Source organism: Larus michahellis, chromosome 1 (genome assembly GCF_964199755.1).
Source record: "Larus michahellis chromosome 1, bLarMic1.1, whole genome shotgun sequence".
Taxonomy (NCBI): Eukaryota; Metazoa; Chordata; class Aves; order Charadriiformes; family Laridae; genus Larus; species Larus michahellis.
Window position 1 is genome coordinate 156123971 of NC_133896.1, and position 14218 is coordinate 156138188.

At 41.6% G+C, this 14218-nt stretch overlaps 1 protein-coding gene across 2 annotated transcripts in view; it reads left to right on the plus strand.

Moving 5' to 3' along the window:
- The window catches only part of RASA3 (RAS p21 protein activator 3), a 138329-nt gene extending 127157 nt beyond the window's left edge, over positions 1-11172 (plus strand). For both annotated transcript variants that reach the window (XM_074560786.1, XM_074560779.1), the window contains 6 exons: positions 1035-1141; positions 2037-2119; positions 5634-5845; positions 6630-6733; positions 8528-8711; positions 9313-11172. In XM_074560786.1, coding sequence (XP_074416887.1) covers positions 1035-1141; positions 2037-2119; positions 5634-5845; positions 6630-6733; positions 8528-8711; positions 9313-9388 — 766 coding nt within the window. In that variant the 3' untranslated portion in view covers positions 9389-11172. The remainder of the gene's footprint in view (positions 1-1034; positions 1142-2036; positions 2120-5633; positions 5846-6629; positions 6734-8527; positions 8712-9312) is intronic.
- The last annotated feature ends 3046 nt before the right edge of the window (positions 11173-14218 follow it).

Sequence of the window (14218 nt, forward strand, 5' to 3'; positions counted from 1 at the left end):
TTTGTGCTGTATAGTGCCTTCCTACTTGATAAAAACTACTCTGTAGTAAGTAGTTTTTACTGGCTCTGTTACACAATTCTGTATTTGCCACAATAGTTAATGTAATGTGTAGAGTAGCTGTTATCAACTCCCTACTGCATACGCATACACATTTTTTTTCCACCAAAGGTGATGCTGAGCAGTGAAGTCACTAGGCTTTCCAAAGTCACCTTGAAGCTTTTGGATTGATTTAGTGGTTAGGAAGGTGCTGGATGCATCAGAGTTTCTTGTAAGCCTATTCAAGTTTGAAGTTAATTAAAACTGACAACTCACTAAATGGACACCCATCCCCTGCCAGAAATGGGGATGTGGGGGGTTCTAGCTTTCAGCTCTCAGATTGCTTTGTATGTTATTGAAAACGCGTTTCCAGCTGCAGCATCAATGTGCAATTGGAAATGGAGCTGTGGAACATCCTGATTTTGTTTCTAGAGCTTGAGAGTGACTAAAGCATGTAAGGGTACAATCCCTGTGCTCCAGAGGCTTTACAGCTGCCTTTTAATTAAACATACTCTAAACCTTTTGCGCATTCTCACAGCTTTAAAAGAAATAGTAAAAAAAAGCTTATAGTGTTAACAGGTCAAGCTTAGCAGAGCAGCGCTAACCATGTTCTGCCCCTTTTCTGCTGTAGTAAGAAACCATTTAGCTGGATTTGTAACTGAGGAAAGCTGCGCTTCAGCTAACTAACTAGAGCCCCTGTGTAGACTACAAGTCAAGCTACGTGTCTTGCCCCTTAACTAGGTCTGGAAAAAGTACAGGCTTAACCAACAGATTCACTAAACCTATCCAAATGTGGCTTTCCTTTCCTTGTAAAGACAAGGCCTCAATAATTAGGAAACAATGTGTGTCCCCTCCTAAAGCTTTGCAAGTGCCATCATGTGTATGTATATATGTATAGATCTGTATACATAAATACATATTTTATGTGTATGCATATATTCGTATGTATGTATCTGTAAGATCTGGTATATCGTAACAACTGTTATCCTGTTTACTAGGTTCATGATCAAGAGAGCACAAGGAAGAAAACGATTTGGTATGAAAAACTTCAAGAAGAGATGGTTTCGCCTGACAAACCATGAGTTTACCTATCAGAAAAGCAAAGGTAACAAAGGTTTGACAGTCTGTTTTTGATACGTTTAAGCAAAGACTGAGATCTAGATCTGTGGAAGGTGCAGTGCAGGCAAGTCTGTCAGCCTGTATGTTCTTGTCCTTTTTTTAGCATGTCGGTACTGACTATTAGAGGAGCATCTTGGATAACACAGTACCCTACAAATCAGCAAAATATTTGATAATACTTGTCTAGTATCAGTGATCAACTTCATCTGTAGGTTTCACAGTTATGTAGTAGATTGTCCAAGGAAACAAAACTCAGGATACAAATACCTTATGCTGGAATTTGGGTTTGTATTGAACATTCTCAGGTGCATCTCAGCTTGTTCTCATAAATTCTGTAGCATTGGCACAACTGGCTGCAATAGGCAGAGATTTGCCTGCAAGCTCTGAACCTGCAAAAATGTGTTCACTTAGTGTTGCCTAATATCAAGGATTTTGCTTTTCACAAATTGTTCCTGTCTGTTCAGTAGTACACAACAAATGCCACTTCCTTCCATTATATAAATACACAGGGAGTAAGAAAGATAAGGAAACATGCTCAGGTCATGCCAGCCTTCATTTCACACTCAACTTTGAGATTGTGTGTCACCACCATCAGCCTAGTTCAATTGATCTGACAGGAATGATTTCTTTCATTGTCACCTTCTCAGGAAATATACTGCATCCTGCTTCGGTAGTCACTTTATAAGAGGTTTGCTAGCATATAACAGAAATGAACTTAAGACTTAAGCACCATGCTAGTAAATCCCTGCTGAGTGAAAGATTTTTTTCTTGTGCAGTAAAAACCATCTTCGAAGGAATGGAATCAGCCCTTAGAATAAGGGCAGAGGGTGAAGTTGATTTGTGAATGAGTTGCTCAGTATCTGCGTGTGTGTGTTCTGCAGGTGATCACCCTCTGTGTAGCATTCCAATTGAAAACATTCTGGCAGTGGAAAGACTGGAGGAAGAATCCTTTAAAATGAAAAACGTAAGTAGGTCATCTTCATTACTTTACTTGTTAGGCTGGTCTAGATCCACCAGCCTAATCGCCTTTTTCCCTTTTGTAACCTGGATTGGGTTTCTATTGAAAGATGTACAACCACAGCTGCTTGTTCTGTATATAGTAGCAGGAGTTTCCAAAAGTACAGCCCATTCAGATTCTTAACAGCCCAGTCAGCAGTCCTTGGGTTTCGTGATCTGCAGCACACTCAGTACTGACCACTGCTGATCAGCTGTTTGGGCTCCATAATGTTGGGCTCCATAATGTTAGAGACAGGTAAGATAATCAAGTCCCTGCCCTTTATGCCAGAGCTCTCTGTTGGGAAAGAACTGGCTGCTTATAATTGTGAAGGATCGCATCTTCTTTCTTAGCTATCAGAGTTTCTTTGTCAGTTAATGAAAGTGGATATATATTTGGGTTAGGTCATGTGCCAGAACAACATCTGTGCTGTGCCCAGTACAGTTTAGCATTTTGATTGCCACATGAGCAAAATAAACCTGTGTTTCTCATGCATGGAACACTACTGCCAACTTCTGTATGTGATACATACCATCCATTGTGTAAGAACGGTTCTTAGACATGATGAGTTCAGGTGACGCTGGGAGCCTTTATCATGCTCTTCTGCCTGTCAAGCTGAGTACGGTCCTCACAAAGTTTTACTTAAAAACAAACAGAAAACCAGCTTAGTGTTTTCCAATTCTAAACAGGCATCTACTACAGACTTCTTTATACACATAAATGGTTGAGACTTTTAGCTTTTCTGCCTTTTAAGTCTTTCCTGCCATCTGCACTGCTTATGGACACCATGCAGGGCAGTGCTCAAACCTGTCCTAGGTAATTAGGTTACTCAAACAGCGCTTTGTTAAAGTGAAATACAATGTTTAACTCCTCAGTATTTTCCCTGTTTCAGGCATTATTTTGGTAGCATATGTGTCTCTTAAAAGATTAAATAAGTTTCAGATCACTCGCTTCTAGAGCAATCTTCATTGTACTGTTGCTGGCTCTAGTGTTTATAACTCACGTTAATTACATAGGCGAAAGCAACCAAGCTGCAAAATAATTCTAAAGCTATCATAAGGCAGCTGTAACGTGATGAACTGTTGCCAACTGTAGTCTGCAAAATAACTTGATTGAAGTAGCCACACAGTTGAGATAAAACTTACTGTGTGTGGAAAGGACCTGAGCTGTAATTCTGATCAACTCTTCAGTGACAGCAGTCTTTAACTTACACTTGAGTCTACTGGGCTAGAATGCATCCAAAATATCCCTTTATTGTAAAGATTTATTATAGGAAAAATATCCCTTTATTGTTAACATCAGAAACTGTGCTCTATTTTGGTTGCTTAAATTCAGTATTACCTAGGAAATGAAGGTGACTACATCCATTCTGCAAAGTAGGGGTCAGAGTATTTCCATAAGCAGTAGAAAATACCATTATCGCCCTCCCATGATAATATATTCCCATGTATCTTGCCATACCTAAATAGAATACTGCAGCAAGAACAGAATTCACAAAACACCACAGCAGATGTATTTGCGAGGGATATTCCATCATGGGTGCTAAGTGTGATTAAAGATCCACATTTTCTATAAATATGTATCTGTGCTCTGAATTGTACCAACTGTGTCTTCCTCGCTCCTGATAAATTTGCCTGTCTGGCAGCAAGGCCAGTAGCTTTCATCTTCCTTAAGCACAGTTTGGGCTGTGTGGGGGTGGCTTTAAGTACTGTTCAGGTCTTCTGTGTTGTTTGAGAAGCAACTGGTGGTTTTGGTAGTGTAAGGGTCTTGCAACCACTTGAAATTCTTGGCTGAGTTGTGGGCTTCTCAGTAACAGTTGCCATATGTTAGTTCACTTAGGTTGGTATCCCCTTACACAAAGCCATACTCCTTAACTCTGTTCCTTTGTTGTAATGCAGAAGGCTCTATTTACCCCAGCAGGACATAAAATTCTTTTCCCTGTAGTTCTGTGTTAATGGAAGGGTGAGCTGCATGCTCCTGTCTTCCTCGTTCCTTCCTTCCCTATTCCCCAGACTCAAATTGCCAGTTATGTCCTGAAAAGTTGTATTAAAAGGACTCTGTCTTTGGTGTGTATTTTGGTAGCACTGGACTGATCACACTAGCAGCTACTACATTGCTGTTGCGCATTGTGCCTTTCTAATTATTGTCTGACATCTATAGGGATACTAAATCCAGGGAAATGACTGTTGGAGCTTTCCCTTTCCTGTTAGAAGGGACATTGTAATTAAAAAAAACCTGTTAGTTTACAAATGAGCAAGTATATTTGCAAGATACTTCAAAGGATGTGCACCTAAAAGTGTCACAAGGGAAGAAGAGATTGTACCTGGTGCCCATCTGCGATATTCTCCTGAGCAGCTAGGTGCAGAATTCAGGTCAATGTTTCAGGTCTTTGTAAAAGGCAAAAGTGAATTTCAATTTTGGTGGGGTTTTCAGGGTTTTGGTGATGTTTTTGGGTTTGGTGTTTTTTTGGGTTTTTTTTTGTGCTTCTGTTTTTCTTTTTAAAGTAGCACGGAGAAACCAGAAAATAATATTCCACGATATGGACAGTGTAATGTCTAATGATTTGAATAATCAAATGAAGAAGTAAAGGGGGGAAGGAAAATTTAGGGATACCTGAGAGAGAGAGGAAAACCCATTAAAATGAAGTATTTGCAGAAGCTAGAGGAAATGAAGATGGTTGGCATTTGCATTTCCAAAATTTGCAGTTAAGATCACTAACTTGAGCTTGGTTAACTTCAGTGCATGATCAGTATAATCAAGCAATAAGGCTGTGCGTCAGCAACTTGCTTCTTCAAGAGGAGGAAAATAAATGTGATTGTGCCACTTCAGCTTGTGAGCTGTTTGCAACAGGCAGGAAAGCTCTAGTTTAGATTTTCAGTGCCCAAGCTATAATGCAGAATTAATGTGTAATTATTTGAATCACCCTATGGCGATTAAAGAGCAACTGTGTTGCTGTGATTTGCTAATAGCAGCTATAGTTGGGTGCAGAAGTGTGGAAGTTAGAAAAGGAAAGAATCATGCTGAAATTGGTGTGAAAAAGACAAGAGGTAGGGGAGTGTGAAAACAAAGCTGTCGCTGAGGCCGGATCCAAACTCTTGCTCTTCTCTTTTCTGCCCCCTGCTAACTAGCGTTTCCTTTCAGTGTTGGGTCCTTCTGTCAGCCTTCCAAAACATGGAGCTGCAGCATTACTAAAATTGCATCCCTGAGGCTGACAACAAACCGTGTTGAGGCCCAACCAGCAAGTTGGTATTAGCTGTTTGTAAATCATCTCCTACAGGAACAGTATCTTACTCCTTATGCCAGGTGAAAGGTCTTGTTGTTTTAAGGGCACATTTGCTGCTTGGTTTTGTGTTGAAATGTATTTATTGGTGCATTATTTTAGTATGTTGTGTTTTTCCTTTAATAAATCATCAGTCTGAGCCCAGTCTGAAGTTCACAGACTCATTCTGGTGGTTTATTCTGTGGCTTATTTCTTTATTTGCAGATGTTCCAGGTGATCCAGCCTGAAAGAAGAGTCCTGTATATCCAAGCAAATAATTGTGTGGAGGCTAAGGACTGGATTGATATCCTCACCAAAGTTAGCCAATGCAACAAGAAGCGCCTCACAGTCTATCATCCCTCTGCTTATCTTAATGGCCACTGGCTTTGCTGTAAAGCTACTGCAGATAATACTCCTGGCTGCACACCCTGCACAGGGTAAGGATTGGTAACATGCCCTCGGTGTAGGTATTGCCAGGGGTATGTGCGTCTCTGCAGTGTGACTTGCAGGTATGCAGTTACCAAGAAGATCTGCCACGTCCGCAGGCGTTGTGGTGTTTTCAAAGGCCATCTTTACTGTTATTTCTGATACTGTCGGTGTCTGCGTATCTTGGTCAAAATGTTGACATTTTTAGAGTTCAAGACGTTGATAAGAGTTGACTCTGGGATGAGATACTTTGGTCCTGATTATCTGTCATTAGTAAAAAGTCAGAAATCCCTACGGTGTCCTGTTTGGAAATTCCTGAAACAGTCAGTCATCTGCTTCTAGATTTAATTCTAAATGGATCTTTTTCTAAGGGGTCCACTCGTGCACTCTGTTAAATAAAGAGGTACGGTCTGGTTCGTAGGAAACTATTTTCATCTAAAATGAGAGAAGCAGTAAGTCTGTAGTGGTAGTTAGTCTCAGGATATAAGACCTGGACAGTTGGGAGTTCAGTGCTTTGGCTCCTCCATCTGGTTATAGCAGCCTAATTCACCAAAATGTCTGGATCCTGATAACGCTCCTCTCTCAAGTCAGAGTGAAAGCATGCTGGATAAATCTAGGTATAAAGAAGTTTGAACTTGTCTATTTTTTCTCTTGGGAAAAAATGGGAAGTTTTGAGATCCATTACATACGATCTATTGGCTTTCATGAGTACTCACTTTCGTCCTTGTTAAGTGCTTTTTTGTGCCATAATATACTGTTTAGCATATAACTTCTACCCCTTCCTGATGCTTACAGAGGCCTGCCAGCAAATATACAACTGGATATAGATGGAGATAGAGAAACTGAGCGCATCTACTCTCTTTTCAACTTGTATATGCCAAAATTGGAGAAAATGCAAGGTGAGGATGAAAGATCGTTGCATCTTCAATACGCTTAGCAAGGCAAAAATACCTGTGAAAAATTGTATGTTCTAGCTAGAGCAGTCTTGCGAATCACATCCTAGAACACAGTGGCTGTTATTTAGCTTGTTTCCCTTTCTGCTGTCTCGAGGCAGTTGTGTGAATTATTTTTGGTGCAGTGTGCAGTCTCATAGTCTGTACAAAGTTCTTTGCATAATAAACAGTTGTTTGAAATACGGTCTTAACCACAGCATCCTAAAATAGCATAAGCACCGAGCATTGCTTGGATGCTCTGAATTGACAAATCAGAGTGTGCACTAAACCAGAAGTTTACTGATCCTGAAAAGAAGCACCAGCAAAGTTGAGGTTTCAGTGGAACATGGTTTTGTGTTACCAGAAGTCATGTGCACATTCCCTGATTTGGATCCCAAGAACAGGCTGGATACAAATGGTTTTTCAGGAAGGCTCTTTCGGAATTTTCAGCAAAAGATGACCTGTGGATGTCTGTGAAATGTTGAAAAATGAAGAGCGTGCTAGGAAACCGTCAGGAGCTGAGGGGAGCAGAGATGTGACATGAAGGATAAAAGAAAGAAGAGACAGCAGAGGAAGTTAGTACTAGCAGGCATGCCAAGAAAAGTATCCGGTGTACATGGTGCCAGACTTGAAATCCCAATTTAGCACAGGGAGTGGCAGGGAAGCCTTCACTGTGGCACTGATCTTTAAATAGGACTTTATTTTATAATATGAGATAAGCCAGTGGTGTCAAACACACAGATTGGAAAGCACTTTAATCCATTCCTGGCCGCCATGCAGTTGCAAACTTAAGATCCCCACCACTTCCGAGCTGTCTGAACCAATGCCCAGCTTTCCCCTGTTCCGAATCTTCACTGCCAGAGCCAGCATTGAGTTTCAGTGTCGGGGAAAAGGACACAGGTCTGGCACAGACAGTGCAGCAAGGGGAAGGTAACTCGAAAGCTGAGACCGGGACAGCAGGAAAGCTGGGGAAAAATAGAGACAAAGTAAAATACTCTCTCTCCCCTTCTAATGTGCTCGGCTAGAATGCAGAAGTCAATCACATGATGAACGTGTTGCAAATGTTCATGTCATGATCTCTTAGCCAGGAAGGCTCCCTGGTAGGGTAAGAAGGTAGAGGATGACTTGCCCCTTCTCAGGATATGTCCCTAAGCAGGCAGCCAAGCAGTAGTCATGACATATTCTGCTTATGCTTGTTGTATGAATCTTCTAGGGGTAATGTGGTAAAACATCTTCTGCGACTACTTCAACCTCTAATTGTTTTAAATTCAGTCTGTTGTGCAGTGCTGTACTTGCGTAGCTGCTGCTTAGGAATGGGACCTATCCTTCCAACCACTGAATACTTGACTTCATGCAGGCCAACCCTGCAGTGCAGTGGCAGAGTTAGGCCTGTGTCAAAGTTCCCAAAGTGCATGCGTGGGGTACTGCTAGTGGTAATTGAGATGAAAGCGTTGCCTGTGCAGCAAAGGACAGCTTTGCACCAAGCCCGGAGCAGCTGCCGGGCTTGCTGCCCTTTCCTTACGAGATGAGGAGGAGGGAACAGGCGTGGGACAGCCTCTGTGCCTACCAACAGCCCAGCAAAAGGACAGGGAATTGCTCCTTCTGCTGTTGCTCTTGATGTCAGCCACAGTTCTGTGGTGGTCACACAGAAGCAAACCAAGGAACTGTAAGAACCCTGGACTGAGTATTTCTAGTCTACTTCTCTCACTTTTTTTCCCCTGCCTATCTGATACTTATTCCCATACTTTATTTTTTCCCCAGAGGCCTGTGGCAGCAAATCTGTGTATGATGGACCTGAAGAGGAAGAATATTCCACATTCATCATTGATGACCCTAAGGAGACATATAAAACACTAAAGCTGATTATTGAAGGTGTTGGAACTTTAGAGCAGGAACATGCTCAATATAAGAGGGATAAATTTAAGAAGACAAAATATGGAAGCCAGTAAGTATAATGGGTTATCCAAACAGGGGGACAATCCTGGGAAATCCCTTGCTTATGTTCTGGGCTTCATCATATTCATGCTCAAAAAAGATCCTGCAAATACATATAAAGTAAGGCTGTGACTTAGGATTGATATCACAATATTTTAAAGGACTGAAAGGAATTTTTAAATGCTTATTTTTTAATTCAGTTTCATTCATAAAAATAAGTGTGGGGTTTTTGGATTTTAGGATTTTTTTTTTAATTTTGAACTTGTGCTTGTGGAATGAGCTGTAAATACCAGAAGATACATGTATTTACCAGCTTATTTTAGAGTGTTGGTTTAAAAATGGGAAGAATGGCTGATACAACCACATGACTGTATTTTGTGTACACGTAAATAAAGGAGCATTCTGCGCATGACTGACGAAAAAGAGGATCAATTCAATCGGTTCTTCCAGTTCAAATAAGATGCAGTGTTATCATTACAATTACAGCTTTGAAAATCAAACTTAGGGGAAAGGTTTTGTCTGTTCACTTTCCATTCTGGCATTTTGATGTCGTGACAGAAAATTCTATTTATAGTACTTTTTATAGTACTTTTTTTTTTCTTTCCTTTTAGGGAACACCCCATTGGTGACAAGAGCTTCCAGACGTACATCAGGCAGCAGTCAGAGATCTCAGCACATTCCATATGAAGTGCAAAGGACATCACAGGACAGTGCTGAAGGGTCGATCAGTGAAGCTAAATAGCAAAACAAAAGGGAAGCCACACATGTAGCAAAATGTATGGATAAGTGTCAAGCTTACAAACTTTGAGACTTGCTAAACATATTCTCTTTCAAAAGAAACTGTTATAATAGTTGCTATGCACTTTATTCATCTGGTTATTGACAGATGATAAAACTCTGCCTTCTAGGCAGTTGTTGTCATGTGTATTTTTAAATTTGCTTTGGTTTCTTGGAATCTAGTGATCAGTTCAATGATCAAGGTGTGTGGACTTCATCTTGACAACTTCCATGCAATTCCTTATGTTTCGGAAACCAAGCATGCTGCTAATATGCAGCATTTTCGAGAATGGTTGTTTGTTACTGTTTTTTCTTCCTGAGTAATGTATATTATGCCACACCGCTGTGTGCTCTCTTAGGAAAACTTAGTAACACTTTACTTTTAATGCCTGCATTTAGAAAAGAAGCAGAGGAAAAACCCTCTGGTGTAATCTCTTGCGTTGTACCTTGTATTCTGAGCAGGCCAAGGAGCAGGCCTTTTGTTTTTACAGCAGCATAATTTTTGCTAAATGTGCACAGTTCTTAATAGAAATTCAGATCTGAATGGTACTCTTGATATTTTTGAGATACAAAGTCATTTCTCCAGACACATTCAGCAGACTTTGGTTTTGAAGATGCGATCTCAGTGGTATAATAAAACTGACTCTCATAAATATGAGGAAGAAAGAAATGAACTTATGTCAAGGCTACATGTCTCTTTTATGCAGTCCAGTGACTGGTAATCTTTGAAAGTCTGCCAACTGAATGGCAAGGTAAGCTGATTTTGATGACCTTTTACCACCACAGCGAGAAGGAAGAATTGAATACAAGTCTGGCAGCTGAGACACGCTGACTCCCAGGCACAAAAGCCGTCAAGATGGGTTTTCTCTGAAAGGATGTTTAAGCACTGGAGTCCATGCTATCCTAGACCACTTGCTTTTCTGGAAAATAGATTTCTACTTTTCCAAAAATGTTTTTAAATACTTTTTTAAAGAGACTTGTTAAAGGATATTTAGTATATTAACATGCATAATGGTAACTTGTTAATATTCTGAGTGTAGTGAAAATGGAATGAGCTGTGTATCTCACTAATACCAACAAAAGTCATTAAGGAGGGGAATAAAGATCTGCTAAATATACGGTAGATATTTATGTATGCTGTTTAGTTGTACACCATAACTTTCCTTGTATAAGGGTCTGATTTACAAACACCTGGCTTTGATGGCATGGAAGCCTGCATGATGGACTTTAAGCTTCTGTGGGGTAGAAGCTAGTGTTGGTTTTAAGCTGAATTGCAACAGCAAGTGTTGAACTATCAGTTTAATATGAAGATATCTGTATCTTTGCTTAAAGTGTTACAGATTAACTCTTAACTGTGTCCTCATTGCATCTGACATGATGTAAGATGGGTGAAGTACTTTGAATGCCTCTGTTTGTTAGTGATGCTCTTAGGAATGAGGTTTTCTTTTTGTTTGAGTATATAGTAGACCACCTCCTAGTAGATGATAAATGATCTTTTATTCATCTTCACCCCGCAGACAGGGGAAAGGGAAGTAATGAAGCATTGCAGAGATGCATTTTGGACTCCAAGCTTTTAGCTGCCATGAACTGCAATTTTTAACATGTATTTGTAACTTAATGTTGTTTATAAAATACTAATGATCTGTAATGTGTGTTCTACTTGCCAATTAAAAGAAATGTTTTATTTCTGAAAACCGTGTGCACATTCGGTGTCTGTTTAGATTTCACAGTGGTCACCAGGGGTGCCTGGTGGCACAGTATCTGCTGTTCAGAGTTGGACGATGGATGGAGATCCTTGTGAGTGTAAACCAATCTCTGTTGGGGCTGCTGAGTCTTGTCCTTGCTCCTCCTCCCATCTGCACCCCTTTTATTGGGTCAGCATTGCACCCATAGGACTCCGCAGTGCACCAGATTGGGCACCTGAGCCAGCCACAAACTACTCTTGCAAAGAAAGCAGTTGTCGCTCAGCTAGATCAGCCTTTGGAACTGGTTCCTTGTGTTATTACACAGCTGTTGCTGCTGCGAGGGAGGGGTGAGTCCATGTTGAAAGGACAGGAGGAAAGAGATGAGAGCACTGCACCCTGCACGTAGATTGGCTCATGACCCTGTGGAACCGCCACCCTTCCGATTAGGATCGGTTCTGTGGCAAAACCTTGGGCATGCTGAGGTTTGTGCAAGTCAGTCTTCTGGAGCTTACCAGTCCTCTCTGGATACTCACGTGCATTAAGCTTTGGCTGGGAGGTGGTGTGTGACGAGCTGCGCTCACTGGGTCTGTTGGGGAGTGTTTGCAGGAAGGCCAGGCACAGCCCTGCCGGGGTAAAAAGCTGTTGACCAGCTCATTCGGGAGTGTTCAAGGTAACTCCCACTGCTGTGTCACCAGAACGCAGGTGTGCATATCTGAGAAACTTCTGGAGAAGAACTTCTGCAGGCACACTCTAGATGAGTGACAGTAGTGGTTTAACAGGTAAACCACAGCCAGGAAAGAAAACCAAACTGATGGTGGAAGATAAATCACCGCTGTCTTGGTGAAGGTGAACTTGACCACAATTACGCAAGTTTGTGTTTTTGCTGAGGAATTGTAAACCTTGTTTTAAAAACAAACAAGGTTTTAAGTAAGATGAGGTAGTAAACTGTCACAGGGTTTGTAAGAAATGAGCAGAGTTAAATGCAAAATTACTGTAACGTTGTTCTCCCAGCTCTGTCTCTTTTCCACTCAGTCGCACTCAGTGTATACAATGATTTTGTTTTCCTGCTAACATGTCTTAGCTTAAGTCAATAGGAAATCTTTGAAAGCTGCTTTTGTTACGGCATAACTTAATTAACAGGGTTGGTGTGGGGATTGCCTTAAAACTGGGCTTCCAGTACTTGCTTAGCCTCTGTCTCCTGTCTGTCTGCAGCATATGTATCTGATGGTATCTTCAGAAATACTCAGCAAATCCTGCCCATGAGACAGATGATGTGATAGGAACTCTTGGGACAGTATCCCTTACATCTGGAATGAAGAAAATAACATTTAAAAAAAAAAAGGCAAAAAAAAAAAGAGCACAGCCATAAGTAAGCATTTCAGGTCAGTGTTCTTTCCTTCTGTCCTCTATTCCAGCCTGAAAGGCAAAAAATCATTTTTTTTAAAGAAAAAAATTTAGAATCTGGGCTGTTCTCTCCTGAGACTCCTGATGCCGAAGAAGGTCCTCGTGCCTGTTTTCTCCCTTGCTGAACCAGCGCACTAGGGCACATCTGACCTGGCGACAGGACTCACGTGGCCCTGCCCTGTGTCCATTCCAGTTCAAAGGAGGTGGCGTCTCTGGCCAGGCAAATGTCCTCGTGCATTTTGGAAGTAAAGAGTTCAGATTGGGAGATTCGGCTGTGAAACTGCACACCCGAAGTCAGGTTTCCCGTTAGACTTTCCTAAGGTAATGGACAGGAGTTTACTTGACAGATAAAATCTTGTCACTTGTGTGTGCCTGTTTTCTAGGTGGCTGGAGTAGAGCTGGAGAGCAGCTGCTGCAGTGATGACAGATCACTGTTAGTGCCTTTTCACGTTGTGGCTGTTGTATCTGAAGCTGTGCTGGGATGCAGTCAGTTGGGCAGCAGGAGTGACGAGCCTTGCATATGCCAATGATCTCTCAAAGCTCTGTCGGCACCAGTGGCAATTGGTTCTTCACCCAGTAAGATTTTAATGAGGTCTGTGTATGGGGGAGAGGGTTGAAGAACAAGGTTCTTGTCTGGAAACGTTTCCATGTAAAAATCACCAAATGGTAAAAAAGAAAAGCGTGATGTGCCATGGGCATGGCGTGCAGCTGATGCAAAGAGCACCCAGGGCCCTCCACACCCTTACAAGGCTCATGGGAGTAAGCGCCAGCGACTGCAGTCTGAGAAGCTGTGAGAAATCAGTGAGAACTGCCTGCATGAGAAGCTGATTTGGGGCTAAGGCGCCTGGCTGTGTGATGCAGCTGTCTGAGGCACTTGGATGTGGATGTGATTCCCATCTCCATCCCTTCTCTCCAACTCTCCATGCAGCTTCAAGGAAGCTATTTCGACTTGCAGTCCCAAAAGTGTGGTTATAAAAGGCTGTGTGAGAAGCTGGCCTGGATAGCAGGAGAACGCGTGAACCCTGCCAGTCCCCATTAAGACAGAAGCGCTGTATTCCTACATGGGTAAGATTATGGATCTGGGCTGTGTAAGAAAAGACTGGAAGAAGCCATCACGGAACAAATAATTGCTCTAGGTTCCTAAAATAACCTAAGATAAAATAGGATCCTAGGAGATTCATCCTGAATCTAGAAACCAGCATGCCTAACTTCTGAACAAATCGCGCATGCCTTTCCATTTCAGTTCCCATTTTTCATCTGCTGCTCCATTTGAGTCACTCCGATTTACCTGAAAAGTTCAAACCGTTGGGTTTACCGTGTTTGCGCAGAGCTATTACTTTTAAGACAAAGTTGCCTGGTTTTAGCAGGTTTGCCTGCAAAGTTAATGTGGATGTGTTGGTTGAAAACAAGGCTCACCAGCAGCCTGGACTAAATTTAAAGTATGTTTATGTGATAAAAAGCGAAATGAGCTTTTGACTAGTTTGAAAACATTGCCATGCTGAATCTTACCAAAAACATACCCTGGATATACACAGTTCTGGTTAACAGCTGGTTCATTCTGGCAAATTCTCTCCACGAGTGTGGAGCCTGTATGATGTCTGACTAATTTTACTAAATTCACTCAACTGCTTTAACCTCCGTCACAGTTGTC